Consider the following 15,022-nt stretch of genomic DNA (forward strand, 5'->3'; position numbering starts at 1 on the left):
GTAAATCTCACTTCCCCTCTATCTCCACTAACCAAATACGCCAGACGCTGTAAATCTCCTATTTCCGACTACACTCTGCCAAAATGAGTTGTCGGAGCATTTCGCGGCCCTGGATCCGTTCCTTTTCATCTCCTGCATCAAAAATGATTACAAACAATAAACCTTGGCAACAGCATCTAAATTCATCTTAAGCAACGAGGAAGGCAAAGTCAAAGCAAAAAGTGTTGCAATCTGAATCTCCTATTATTACCGTCCGTCGTCTGGCAATAGGAGGAAGTTTAGGGGAAATCCACTTGTGATGTGRATTGTTTTCATCTGGAAATTAGGCCAGAAACACGTCGCTTGGAACGTCTTTATTGTCCCCAGCTGCTCCTGTATGGCAGGCTCATAAACAACTTCACTGTGCGCGACTATGACAGCCGATATAAGCCACATAGCATTCAAACACTTATATAATTGCTATTTTTARGATGCTTTTCAGAGAGCCGCAATAACTTTTGATTAGCTGAGTTTATTGGGAGGTGGGAAAAAATGCCTGTTTTGAGGCACCATTACAGCAGTTTGATTATCTTTTCATTCCTGTCTGTGGAGGTATAAAACATGATGAACAGCCAGAGAGAAACAGACACAAAAGTGCCATAGAGCTCCGTCACCCCCTCTGGGTGTAAGATGGCTTAATAACTTGTATCAAAGGCATAAGGGCAGCCTTCATGAGATGGTAATATTATAAACCTTGRGGATTATATAGACATAGGTAAGCTCGGTCACAAAGATTTGATGGGATTTTTCTAATGCACTTCAAGCAGCTCTACAAATCCACTGCAACACATTGCATTCACAGCCATTTATAGCTCCCATCTCTGTCCAGTGTCTCTCTCAGGGCAAAGCAAAAAGGCAAACAGGAGGAGGAAGAAAGTCAATGTGAGTGTATTGGTTTGACTGACAGATTAACTATGGTAATAGGTGTGTGATGATACATTGATCTATATCYATATATCACTTTGAATGGTTCGTGATTCAGTTATAGAGGCAAAATGAAAATATCGATCTATATCGTCATCATATGCTTGGTGGGAATCAATATCATCTGCCCATCTAACACAGTCATTGTGCTAGATGGGCAGATGATATCACATTATGTCGATCGCAGATATGTGAATTGAACTGAATCAAAATCATATCATGACAGACKTTGTGATAGAGAAATATCAAATCGTCATCAAAACGTATTGATGTCGTATCGTGATAAAGCTGGTGATTTACACCTCTAATAACTAAGTGAAAAATACTAGTGTTCATAAAAATTTAAATTACAATTAAAAATCTCTTCAAAACACATTTATACAGCATCTTATTCTCAAGAGCAACTTGATAAAGATCAAAAAKGTAAACTAATTTCCTCTAGTGGAGACAAAGAGAAGTCTAAAGGAAAAGTTCAATTCAGTTTACTGGCTTTGACTCAAATCTCTGGGATTACAAATCTATTTATGTCTTATTTACACTTCAGCTGGAACCTACAGTGCTTCTGTGGTTACATCTGCAATTAACAATAACACCTTTTGATTAACCAAACACTTTAGAGTTTAGCGGCAAATTACTGTAAATTAAAGGAAGTCCCACACAGCGATGCTCACCTCTCTGGTAAGAACAGCCAAAAAGCAGCCATTATTGTGCTCTGAAGGCTCCAGTACAAAGAATGACTTTGTTTCCGCTGTGGCCTCCCCACGCTCACATGAGTGGAACGGGGATGGGCTTGGCCTGGATAAAAAGGTGCAGAACACGACAGAATGTAAAACTAAGCGATGGTAGCTGCTAAAAATATAGTTCTATACCAGGCATGATAGAATAAAATATCTCTAGAGTGAAGAAAAGCATCGATAGAACTGTAGAACGGACATGTTCTGGGACTAAAATGTTTTGCTTTGTAATTAGAATCAGTAGAACTTGATCATACAGAGCTGTCAGAGCCCAGGTTTATATTTTAACGCAGTTTCAATTAGAGTTTAAAGCCAAAACATCTACTTTCAAAGGCTTAAGTCACAAATTAAACAAAGAAAGAAGTCAAGCAAAACATTGAAAACAGTCATTTTGCCCTTCTAAAATATAAATGTTTATATCATATCAGTGTTTTTTCCATTGACTAAATGATTAATAGTTGCGCACCTACAATGCACGTACAGACAGTGGGATCGATTCCAATGATGCCACTTCTGTCTTATTTATACCAGCCTGCAGCACTGCCAGCACGCCTGAACAGCTCYCTTCAGACAGGAGTCGGTCTCGTACGTTTGTGGGAATTAAAAATCTAAAACAAAGTCTTAGTTAAAAATTCAGAGGAAAAAGAAAAACACTTGGGATAAACGTGAATTCAAACTGTGTAATGATGGTTCCTTTGGGCTTTTCCTCAGCATCTAAAAAGACATAAAATGATGCCTTTGGTTATATTTTACTGAAACTCCTTGAGGTCTATCATGAGATTTACTGAGGCTTTGACAGAATCTTGATTAAAAGGAAACTGGGGGGGGAAAAAGGCACATCTGAAAGCTGATAGACAGTCTGGCAGAAAAATGAAGGCAGACGCAGAGAACACAAGAGACCGAGGCTTACCTGAASTTTAACTGTTTTGGTTCCCCCTTCTGGTCTGAGCAGGCTTTGGCTTTCAGCAGGGCTGTGTTTACCACGCTCACATTCTCCTCTGGGTACGTCGAACAGGTGGAATACACTACGGCCAAAACCATGGGAACTAACTAAATAAATAAATAAATAAATAAGTTTAAAAAAGGTTTTTTATATCAATTTATAAACAGTTAAATTTGATTCCTCATTTTCACTTATTTCCCCCATCATGAGCCATTTTAAAGAAATGGGTTCCAGCATGTTAAATTATTAAGATTTTATGCTTGTTTATGCTCGTTTGATTGAGCTGCTACAGGCTTAGTAATTTGTTATGTTGCCGATAGTTTGACATCCATCACTCAAAGTTTCTTTTTTTTTCTTTCCAACTCATTAGAGCCAGACAGAAACATTTAAAACTCAGCTGATAACAAATAGAACCTGCCTGATGTGACAAACCATCTCCAAACAAACATGAGGAATAGAGGCTGAAACAAAAATACAAAGAGATCAAAGACACGAGACCAAAATGTTCTTATAACCGGAGATTTCTGAATCTACGAAATCTTTAGAGCAGGATGTGTGTGTGTGTGTGTGTGTGTGTGTGTGTTCGCCTGAGCCTTTGTCAATGCATGTGTCCACATAAAGACAATGAAATGAGACAATTGACTTAATTGAGCCATGGCACTCAATACATACCTACCATTAATTACCAGTCCCATTAGAAAGTATCTACAGTGGCAAACAGATGGACAAGGGCAGATCGATAGCTGTGCGATTAGAGGAGGTGGTTTAGATTTTAACCAACCAAGAGACTCTGCCTGCTTGATGAACACAGCCCAGGCCAGATAAAGACAGAAGAGCATTGAACAAGACAAGATGGACTGAAGCTAATGAGAGCAGCCCGTGGATATCAATTAAGTTGAGTGAAATGAAGGAAAAGCCACATTGAGATCAGAAAAGAGAAGTYGCTGCTTGCAAAACAGAAAAATGGCATGTCTATGTAGCAAAACATAAAGTCATTTAACAAAACCAATATTTTTCACAAGTTTGGTTTAACAAAATGTACAGAACACGCTTGATCACTCATGGAAAATTGAGCTTCAGGCGACCTCGTCTGACCAGCACAGAGCGGCATTAGCATTTCTAATTAAAACCTGGACAATCTATGAAGAACACACCAGGCTTCAGTCTAATYGCATGAGATTAGAGAGTTAGGAAGTGTAAGCATTATTGTGTCAGTGAGTTGAGAGACAATACACACTTGAGACTGGTATTATACCATGTGTGTGTGTGTGTGTTTGGGTGAGCGTGTGTATGTTTACACGAGGACGGTGGATGTACACTCACACTTCAAGGCGTGATCGATGTCTCTCCCATGCTGCGCAGCCAGAGACTCCAGTTTGCTTTGGGCTATGGAACCATGTGAAAGGTCCTGTAGGAGCTCTGGGCCTGAAAAACAGAAAAAGGAGGTTTAGCAAAGCAGGATATTATTATATTTAATTGCTCTCTTTTAAAAAAAAGGTGCATAAAAAACTCAAGTATAAGTAAATTACATTTGTAGAAGTCAATGACAGGACCTTATTAGAAATTAAAAATATATTTTTGTTATGTACCTTGCATTATTACTGTATTGCAGTGTGTTTGAATGAAGGTTAATAAATATGTATTTTGTGTGTACAGAATGTAGCATAGACAGAAGTGCGCTTTCTGGCTCTTCTGCAGCACACACCTCCCTTTTCCTGCAGCATGAAATCCACGGGGTTGCTGACTGCCGACACAGAGCACCTGGGGATCACCAGGATAACTCGCACCTTTTGAAGTCTCTTATCACCCCCCATCCAAAGACTGGAAGACCTCCTGTGTCAGCTTCACGTCTGGGCAGCGTACACAGTGACGAGATAAGCAGTACGATCAGTGACACTTTCTCCTCTGTGCTTTCATTCTACTTACAGTGTTCCACTCTTCCTTTACTCCAAAAATTCTTGCCTTGGGGTATTTTTCTTGCAATTATAAAAATCTCACCTCAGACCTTTTCTTGTAATTGCCTTTCTAAAGACTAGCAGAGGTGGGAGCCACTTTCAGCAAATAATATTCATACAGACTGGATCTCCGCYGAATACCTGGTTTTAGAGCACACTGATATGATTCACGTACAGGTATCCCTGGGAATTTACTGTCAACAGCTAGCCTMTTTTCATCAAAAGATCTGTCATTTCACTTTATATTTAGTGTACCAGAAATGTCTTTAAAAAAACTTAAAGGAAAAAAAATACAAATAATGACATCATTGAAAAGACAAAAGGGACTTCTCTGCTTTGGTTCCTTTCATTTGCTCCTTTGTGTCTAACACAGACACAACACTCCCATGTTTACTGTCGCAGCCCATGATGGAGACCGTGTGCTGAAGCTCCTCCCTCTGAGCATCCGTGCAGTCGCTGACACAAACGTAGCCCGTCGGCTGCTTGCTGCTGATGGCTTTGTGTTTCTCTGTAACGAGGGAGGCCATGTGGGACACAGTGAGGCCAGAGAAGCAGCCCACCATAAGAATGTCTCCTTCCTCTCATGAGAGGGAGCAGACTGCATTTGGGACAAGACTGCAAGATTTATCCTAGAAAAAAAAGAAAATTGTGTAAAAAAAACTCTCTAAAAGCAGATTTATAACATTTTGAGACACCAAAACACAAACTAAGAAAGAATGGCACAAAGGAAAAGAGACGTTTTTTTTTCAAAAAGCAGATTAAAAAAAAGAAAAATGCAGTGTTATTGACTCATAAGAGAAAAAATTAGATGAGCTCTGAATGTTTGATTAAATTTGGTCAATACATCAGATTTAATTATGTTGTGGTTTACAGTTTGTGTGGCAGCTTAGTTTATGTGCAATAGAAATTTCATGATGAAATTCTCACTTCTTTTCCAACAGGACCGTTCTTTATGGCCCAAAATGAAGTTCYGCCATTTGAGTGGAAGTGGTGTAAAATATTTGCATGGGTGGAAAACTAATCTCAGCTGTGGTTTTACGATCAATGTGACCTACAGTAGTCCACCACAAATATAAAACCAGAAATACTGTGAAGATTTGTGGAACGGAGCATATTTCCTCAGACGCATAAATATCGCCGATTTTGTCAAAAACGTCCTTTTTCTGTGCAGTTTGTCCCTGGAGGATGAGTTTGTTCTCKCAAAACAGCTTGGAGGAGTTTGAGTGAGTTTTCAGCTGAGCTGGGAACACCAGACTGTCCACACAGAGCGTCTGACCCCCCAATAGTCCAGTCGATTTCACCTGCATTCCTCAGTACATTCTGGACCTCGTCAGGACTGGAAGCACAGGTGTGGTGAAACAATAAGTGCAGATTAGAGAAGAGGAGGGCTTAAAGGAAAAACGGTTGCGGCTAGGACAAAGAGGAGCATGACTAGCATGGATCATATAAGGGTGCAGAATGTATTTTTTGATCTTTCCAAAGACTTCCATAGTTACTTTATAACTCTAGCTACACTAAGTAGAAATACTTTGTTACTGTACTTAAGTAGAATTTTTGGGTATCTGTACTTTACTTGAGTAATTTATTTTCAGCACACTTTTTACTTCTACTTCRTACATTTTCACACAATTATCTGTACTTTCTACTCCTTACATTTTTAAAAAAGGCAAGAAGTAGAAAGTCGTTCCTTTTATTTCATTTTTGCTMGTTTTCATTCCAGCTTGTTGTTGTAAAAAATAAATACTATCCKTATAAAGTGAACCTCCTAGATAGAGTGGATTTAACTGTGGTTGAATGAGAAGTATAAATATATAAAATTCTGATAGCGTATTAGTTTGTACACAAACAAATCATGTCACACTCCAGCAGGACATAATCATTAAAATAAAAGGACTGTACTTAAGAAGTATTTGTATTTCATGAATTATATTTTGCATTTGGCTGCAGCCCTCAGATAGATTTTCATTTTGGGGAAAAGGTTTGTGCAGCCTTTATACAGTACAGTATATGTATATAAACTGAAACAGCTGGACTAATGCATCTTAAATTGAACATCAATTAATTATTTTAATACAACAGTCATTTCTGCAGTTCTTTGGGGAGGTCACCTCCTAATAAATGTCATTACGTAAAATCTAACTGCTCATTTTAAATCAATACTTTTAATTTTAATACTTAAGTACAAAAATATCAGATACTTTAAGACTTTTACTCAAGTAATATTCCTAAAGGAGACTTTAACTTTTACCAAAGTAATTTTTTGGTAAGKTACTTGTACTTTTACTCAAGTATCACTTTGTGGTACTTTATACAACACTGAGTGTAGCTGCTGTAAAATCCTCTATCACACTCACACACAGAACACACATTTGTCCCAACAGGTGACCTTTACAGTCCAAGAGCTGGTTGAGAGGTGTTGCTGATTAAACCTGTGCACAGAAGCAGGATTTACACCTACCTGAATCAGTCTTGTTGGAGCATATTCCCATACACATACACACACACACATACACACACACACAAACACACACACACACACACACACACACACACACACAGACTATTGTGGTTTAATTGGCTGTCAGCTGAGCCCTAGTCCGTAAAACACTGAGCAGCACCACAAGATAAAGCTTGGTGTATGTCTTCTTTAGGTGCCCTCTCGTGTTTATGTGCAGGTGTGCATTAAAAAGGATCTCTGTTATCTGTATCTGTGTAAAACCAGCTCACCTGCTCTMCAGGGTGTTGACCCATGCACAAAGAGGCAGGCTGGCTGACATCTCCTGCTTCTTTCTCACACTCTCTGGCAGGAAACTCGCAATGAATAAGATGTTGAGTTTGGTCCAGCAGCGGGCCAAAGAGGCTGCCAGCTTGGTTTTGGACCTGCAAAACAAACAAAAGACACAAATTAAATAAGGCAATCATGTTTGTGTATTTATTTATTTATTTATTTATTGATTTTTACTGCAACGAAGGAGAAAATCCTCCACATCGCTTACTTCCTGAATGACCTCCTCCTTCCCTTGGCGTCGCCGGGCCAGAAACTCCCTGTTCTGGAAGTCCCAGAGCATGATGGCGACAAGGCTCATGTGATCATCAGGCTAAACCGTAAGAGAAAAAAGTACATATAATCTGTGACCTAAAAGACTTTAAAAAGCTAAAACCGAAAGCACAAACAATAATAGTCTGTTTTTGTTTATTTTATATCTTTGTTTTAAAATGAAAATCGAATGACCAAAAAGTACACAAACCTGGATTGTTCATTGGTTTCTACAAAAATGATGCAAAACCACTCAAAGGTGTCCTTATTTAACCTTATTTAACTCCACAGCTGCCACTTGATTAAACCTAGGAGGAGGTCTATGTTACGTCTCTATCTTTCCTCCACACATACTTTCCCATCTCTCTTTCCTCCTCTCCATGCCTATGCCCTCTCTCCATCCCCACCTTTTCCTCCCAGAGGGTTGGAGGGCATCAGCCGCATTAGTAGCAGATGGTGTTCCATAGCAGCAACAGCTTGCCACATCCTCACTGCTGGGATAATGGGCAGAGACACCAGAATGCAACAAGGATTTATGCTGAAGCCAAGGAATTAGCAAGCACTTATTATTCCTTCCACAGGCTTCAATTTCATTTTTTTTTTTTTTAAAAGGTCAATTTCTCAGACAGGTTGTTGCAATCCGCTTGTCCTCTCTCATCTTCTCAAGTTCTATCTGAACATTTCCGAGATTTAAACCCTCGAGTGAGAAGACTCCTCTCTCACAGGCAACACTGTCCCATAACCTGCTTTAGAGTACACGTTTATTAATTCCTGATCCAGYCGTCTGACACTAGAAATTAAACTGGACACAGTTTTGAAAATGTTTAAATAACTAAACTAACTTATTCAACAGTTTAATTCAAGTAGGTAACATTAAACTTGTGATTCATAGCAGTACTTAACTTCAGTGTAAATCTCAGGTAAAAACAGTAATAAYCACAACGGTTAAGCTTTTTCAAATAACTAAATAATAACTACAAGTGAAATATGAATAAAGTACTCAGTGCATTCAGTACACAGACTGCTTTGAGGTATGTATTGATGAGCTCAATGCACTGAATAAGATGCTACCAAAGGTTCTTGGGAAACAACTAAATTCTAATCCTTGTTTTATTTGTATGAAACTTATYCTAAAATGGATGAKGTTTAAATAAGGCTGGCCAGAATTTTGGCATAATTTCATTTTGGTGCCAAGATCTTCCTAGTCTCTACAGGTAAACGTCACCCTACACTGTAAAAAATGAAATGTTGGATTTACTTWACCATGTTATGTGACCTGGTTCCACTTAACTGAGTTGAGTAAATTCAAAGCAATATACCAGTTTTTTAACCAAAGAACATGAGCATATTGCTTTGAATTTACTCAACTCAGTTAAGTGGAARCAGGTCACATAACATGGTTWAGTAAATCCAACATTTCATTTTTAGAGTGTAACATGTTGGGAAGACGACGTAGCAGTGCTCAGAAGTTGTATTTTTCTTTTATTACCTCTAACCTGTTACCTCCATTAGACTCCATTATTTTTCATGTTGAAGGACGGGTAGTAATAAAATGAAAAATTAAGCAATGCAGCAGTTTTTGGCAAATAGAATACAGATTAATGAGACTGCTGGGATGTTTTATTAGCTTTAGCACAGACGTTCTTTTTATTTAAGTTTTTTTATCCATTATTTGTAGTGTTCCTTATCCCGGCCCCTGGCATCAGTCACAAGTTAAATGTTTTATWGTTAGCCTGACAACCATAAAAGCACATCATTTAGGTAAAAATGTTGAACGTTTAAAGTGGGTTTCTCGTCATTTTTAAGCTGAAGCAGTCTGATTATGTTGCTGATAACCTCTGACCACATATTTAAATACAAAATGTAAAAAAAATCAATAGTAAAGTGGGTTCAATATAATAATTTCTGAACATTGTGTTTGGCTGAGTTAACAGATTCAGAAGCAGCCAGGTGTGCTTTGTACCTTATGTTTGCTTTGCCAGATTTTACATCATCACACAGGTTATTTCTACCCTCCTCGGGATTTWGACTTCATTTTCTCTCCATTGTGATTGAATGAGCTCCAGGCCTCAAAATCTATCTATAGCTTAGTTTTTTTTTTCATGCCACTCTATTTCCAATACCCTCGTGCGCTCCATTTTTATGGCCACCTTGTTCTCTCTCATTCGCCCCTTCTCCTTTCTCTATCAAGGTTGAACTTTATAGAAGCCAGCGGTGTGAAATAAGGTGYAAGAGAATTCCAAAGACTGTCTCATTGTGTCCAGGCTTTATTGTTTAGTYAGAAGGATGCAGAATAACGACCTGCCACCGACACATAGGGAGAGCCATTCATTTCAACCAAGGCCATATTTTAGAGGGCTGCATGGGACGTACGTGTGTGTTTGTGGGCGCTGCGATGCAAACACAAATCTGACTGCTAATGTGTCTCTATATGTTCAAACTTGCACTAAAGTAAAAGCTGTTCGTGTACAATCTTTCACCTGTGACAACTGTTTTCCATTTACAAAATCACTATCTCCTGCTGTCATTACCCTTCTTCTCAAACAGCCCACTATGCACAACAGCTCTGTATTCTGTGCATGTTTTATCACCAGCCAGAATGTTAGAAGAAATAGCCCCAGAGGTCCTCCCTTTTCTATAGCTTCTTTTATTATTGAGTGTTAAGCGTAAAGCAAAAGTACACATCAATCTCCCCCAGAGGGTACCTATTAAGTAGCAGGGCGTACCTCCTGAGTCTAATAGCTGCTTCACAGTGAACCTTTTGAGAATATATATATATATTTTTTTTTTTATGAAAGATAGCAGAACAATAATATTCAGCACAGTAGCTGTGGGACACATGTAGCATACAATTTGCAGAAAACATTTAAATGCTAAAAACAAACACTTCTCCTTGCTTGTTGCAACTATTTGATCTTAAAACTATTAGCTTAGAGCGTTCATTAAAGAGAAAAACACAACCAGGTGTGCTCAGCCACATGTACTGTAGCTCAGGGAGTGGCTGTCATTGACTGAGGTATAAAACACAAATACTGTATATCAAGGTGCTTTTTGGGTTTATGAAAGAAACATCTTAGTGCAAAAAAAATAACAAAATACAACACAATTGTGGAGTGTAAACAGTACCACATGAATACCAGAGTATAATAAAGAGGTTTAACGTGCCYCTATCCAGGAGCATGTTGCATCTCTCTGTGACATTATGCAGATTTACATGAGGGATTAAACACTGATGCAGTACAACACACAATGTGAAATTCACCCACCTTTGGTTGAGTGAAAAAAAAAGCGACTGTTGATCATAATACCCTCCAGCAACTCTTGATCTGTGCAGAAAAAAACTAATCCAAGGTTAGGCAGAATGACAACTCAAGTAATAATGAGGGTTTTGCACGCTAATTGTACGAATGAGTAACGACGATGCAGATTTGTGCATCTTTATATCAAAATTTAATTATCTCGGAGGAGAAAAAAAGTCTTATTTGTAGAGGGTAAATGAGGCAGAAGAAATTACCCTGATGGTAAATTTATAAGATGAAGGATAAACCCACATCCGATGATAACAACAGGGTTAGGAAAACAAAAAAAAGAGAGAAAACATTAAGAGAAAGAGCTAAAGTGGTTCCTAGAATCCCCTAATTTCATTTTGAAAAGATAATTCAATTAGATCGGGGTTTAATTTTCCATGATTAAATGCTTATTTGATGCTTAATTAGAGCTAATCCGATTCTTCGTTTGCCTCATTTCTTTCTTTCATTTATTATGTCTGTGGCTAACGGGTGTGTGAAAAGGAGTGATTACACTTACAGCTTTAGACTTAATAAACCGAATACACCAAAGCTTTATCAGAGAAAACACATGCAGCAAGCATGAAAGTTGGTTATAATAGTCTAAAAGCAGTTCATTTGTGGGTTGTCATTTAATTCTCACTGTCCTCAATATTTTTCAGACATGTACCTTTATTATATGACATTACACGGATCTGTCATCTCTTCAGTCTGTTGAGAATATTCCTTTTGTTACGAACCCCACAGAGAAGCAGATTTCATTTTACAATTGCATTTGTAAAGCCTGTGAAAACAGATGCTGGAATTTCTTGGCTACCTAGATGACATCTTTAATTCACTTTAAAAAATATATTAGAAGTGCAAAAAATGATATAGGCTTACTAAATAAACCACACGTCTCCTTCATATATAGTTTAAAAATAGATTTGATTCACAGCTGGTGAAATGGCTGCGATCAGTGTCCACACCATGTACTGGCACATCATTTAATTAATACAATAATAATGATTTAAAATTACATTTCTGCTTTGTGTTTTTATCAATACAAACCCTTTGAGCTTGTTGATGGTAAGAATGTTTAAAAGCCACTTCATGAGTTCAATAATGCCAGTGCAGGCATGGCAATGTGGGGTATTTTAACTCCTCAAGGTAACATTTGCTTCTATATTGAAAATATAAAAATACTGTACTATATTGTTGTTTTTTAATCGACATCTGGACCTTGACTGAACATTTTAGGTAGCTTTTAAACTTGTGTTAGATGTCAAATTGCTCAGTGAGACAATAATTACCGGTCCTCAAATTTTGCTTTCTTAGATCAGGACATGGGTCTAAAAATGCTAAGAAAAGTTGCTCTATTATTTCATTATATTTATTTGGTTCACAGTGTTTTTATTGCTTTTCCCTAACTGTTATGTCACTAAAGTAAAAATGGTCCTGTAAATAGATTTTTTTTATTAGTTCTCAGTATTGGAGTAAACGAACATCAGCATTGTTTATTCTCTCCTTTTTTTGGTAAAAAATAAAAATAAAAACAGCAGCCAGGTCCCAATGCAAGTGGTGCTTACAGAAACCCAGACAAAAGAACAATTTCTCTAATGTGTGAGTCCAGTGAGGCAGAACAACAGCTCTTTGGGCTTTTGTTAAGCAGCAAATAAAAAGGTGGAAACAAAAGTCATGTGTTTCTGTAWGTGTGAAACCACAGTTGCTAAATGAGTAAAAACACTCATTGAGCTCATTACATGTGCGGTCACCGTCTGCATTATTTCCAACACAAACCGCGTGCAGTGAAGCACCATGGAAAGCACACACACACACACACACACACACACACACACACACACACACACTGCTGTTAACCTAACGCAGCAAGTCATGGCAAACTGCTGGTTCCTGGCCAAATGCACCCTGGGCATCCCCAAAAGGGCAGGACAAACAGACAGATCTGCAGGTACAACTGCACACACACACACACAAAATTGGAAACCAAAATGTATGTTTCTTTGTGATAGAGCTTATCTTTAATTGAGGACACACAGGCATACAACATTAGCAGTGGTCTTTATGGTTGCTAAGGTTTAAAATTCTGCAGAAGGTCTTGTAGATAAGCTCTTAGCAGATAACCACTCACTGTATGRTGCAAACCAGACCCCAAAGGGGGTCTTGACAGTTGGCACTGTGGAGGGGTCAGTGAGTGTTCACATACTATAAATCACACACAGCAATTTGACTATAAAAAATAAATTTCAGTCATAAATCACTTACAGCAGGCATAATCAAAAAGCAGGCACATTGCTTGGGTTTTACCTGAATACAGAACAWCACAACCATGTCAGTCTGGTGTAACAGTGGTTTAAAAAAAAATAAAAGAAATGGGGAGTGTCCTCCATTGTCACGTTAGGGGTGAACAGTAMTCACTGCAAGGCTCATTTTGAGTTTGTGTGTTTTGTGGCTTCCATTCAAGTCCTGAACAATGAGCATCCAGTGACTGATGGTGACTGCAGTCAAACAAATTCTTAGTGCAAGACTGAACCTGAATCAGATCTCCAAGTTTTTGTCTCGCAGCAAACCCAGCTGGACATTAATCTAACTGTGGGCAGGCTAAGAAAAGGTCATCACTACAAGTCACCCATTCACCTTTGGGCTAAAATGCTCTATGTATCTTACAGTTTTAATTTTTGCTGAGGCATACTGGTTGTAAGCTCTGTGATCCAAGGTCAAGGACAAAAACAGTATTTTTCTCTTATGCTGTAAGACCAGCATAACAAGAAAAAAAAACCTGTGTTGCTCAGACAGCAGCAGCCTCAGTAACTCTGCGGTGTGGCAGCCTAGTTGGACAGTATGGACAATGAAGCTGAAATACTCTCAGGGGCAGCAGGCAGAAAAATAGAGGGGGGGAGAGGATGGCTTTCACAGCTAGCAACAAGGTCAATTAAATTTCAACCGGCAAAGTCTTGTCGAAAAAAAAATTCCTTTACAAAGCTGAACATCAGCATAAACCTCACGCTATAGGACATACTGTATTAGCAGCTAATGAGATATGAAGACTTGACAATATAATCTGCCCCTGGATCGGTGATCAAACAGATAGCTGCTCAGGTATGTAAAAGGGTTTTGTTAAGCAAAGAGGTCAGAGGCATAGAAAAAGAACAGAAGATTTTAAAAATGGAACAAAAGTCACTGGAAATAGGGGCAAAAAAAAACAAAAACCCACAGATAATATTTTTCTCTAAGCAGCTTTAGCTTTGTCTTTCTCTTTAAAATGTCCCATTTACAGCAGGTTTATCAGCATCACCATGTAAGTATTGGCAGATAAGCAGAGCTGGACACGAGTCTGTGCTGTCAGCCCACAAGATGGAGCTTACTGAGCAAGTTTTTGTTATGAGCAGATAAGAGTTATAATCACAAGATCAATACCAGGGCTCATTGGCATTTTTCCTCTGCATGTTTTGCTGCTGCAGCATTTCTTCTAGACCTCAGCTCAATTTTGGATTAGTCACTGGAAGTAAAACAAATGGCACAGCTTATGTATGTGTGTGTACGTACAATGTGTGGCTGTCAGTATGTATGTAACACATCAATTTCTACAACAGATGGTGTCCAGTCTGTAGCAAGGGCAGAGATTTGTTCAAACTGAGGCAGTAAATGTCAAGATACAGCGAGCACAAAATGACGTCATCAAAATGTTGCATGTCTCTACCAAATATACTGTTACACCTGATGTTATTCACTGTACACTGTGTGTACTAAAAAGGTACAAAACCATAGTTTATATAAAGAATAGCACAAGAAAACAAGTGAATAATCGCTAATAAATTACAACGTTCCCGTTTCTCCTTTTTTGACAGAGTTCTGCAAATGAATGTCAATGACGCACAGAACCGAACAGGAAAAAAGGGAGGGAACATTTCAGATCTGTGGAAATGTTATGAGCAATTAATTTCTCTATGAACAACCTCAATTTGAAAAAACAATTTTTTTTTTGATTAGCTCTGACCGGATTACCAAACTGACAGTCAAAGCAGAGCCGAGTGAATCATTGCCATCTTAGAAAGACTCAATCTTTAAAAAGTTTCTAATGGACTAGGGCTGAGCAATATGCC

The 15,022-nt window shown here is 38.3% G+C and overlaps 1 protein-coding gene across 1 annotated transcript in view; it reads right to left on the reverse strand.

Annotated features, from left to right (window-relative positions):
• Positions 1 to 15,022, reverse strand: part of LOC106517135 (putative methyltransferase NSUN7) — an 18,424-nt gene that overhangs the window by 2,450 nt on the left and 952 nt on the right. Inside the window, exons 2-7 of the mRNA XM_014007852.1 lie at positions 7,592 to 7,693; positions 7,323 to 7,475; positions 4,346 to 5,224; positions 3,964 to 4,065; positions 2,608 to 2,722; positions 1,635 to 1,758 (exon numbers count right to left, since the gene is read on the reverse strand). Of these exons, the coding sequence (XP_013863306.1) occupies positions 1,635 to 1,758; positions 2,608 to 2,722; positions 3,964 to 4,065; positions 4,346 to 4,454 (450 nt within the window). The 5' untranslated portion in view covers positions 4,455 to 5,224; positions 7,323 to 7,475; positions 7,592 to 7,693. The remainder of the gene's footprint in view (positions 1 to 1,634; positions 1,759 to 2,607; positions 2,723 to 3,963; positions 4,066 to 4,345; positions 5,225 to 7,322; positions 7,476 to 7,591; positions 7,694 to 15,022) is intronic.

The sequence above is a fragment of the Austrofundulus limnaeus genome, unplaced genomic scaffold (assembly GCF_001266775.1).
Source record: "Austrofundulus limnaeus strain Quisiro unplaced genomic scaffold, Austrofundulus_limnaeus-1.0 Scaffold1, whole genome shotgun sequence".
Taxonomy (NCBI): Eukaryota; Metazoa; Chordata; class Actinopteri; order Cyprinodontiformes; family Rivulidae; genus Austrofundulus; species Austrofundulus limnaeus.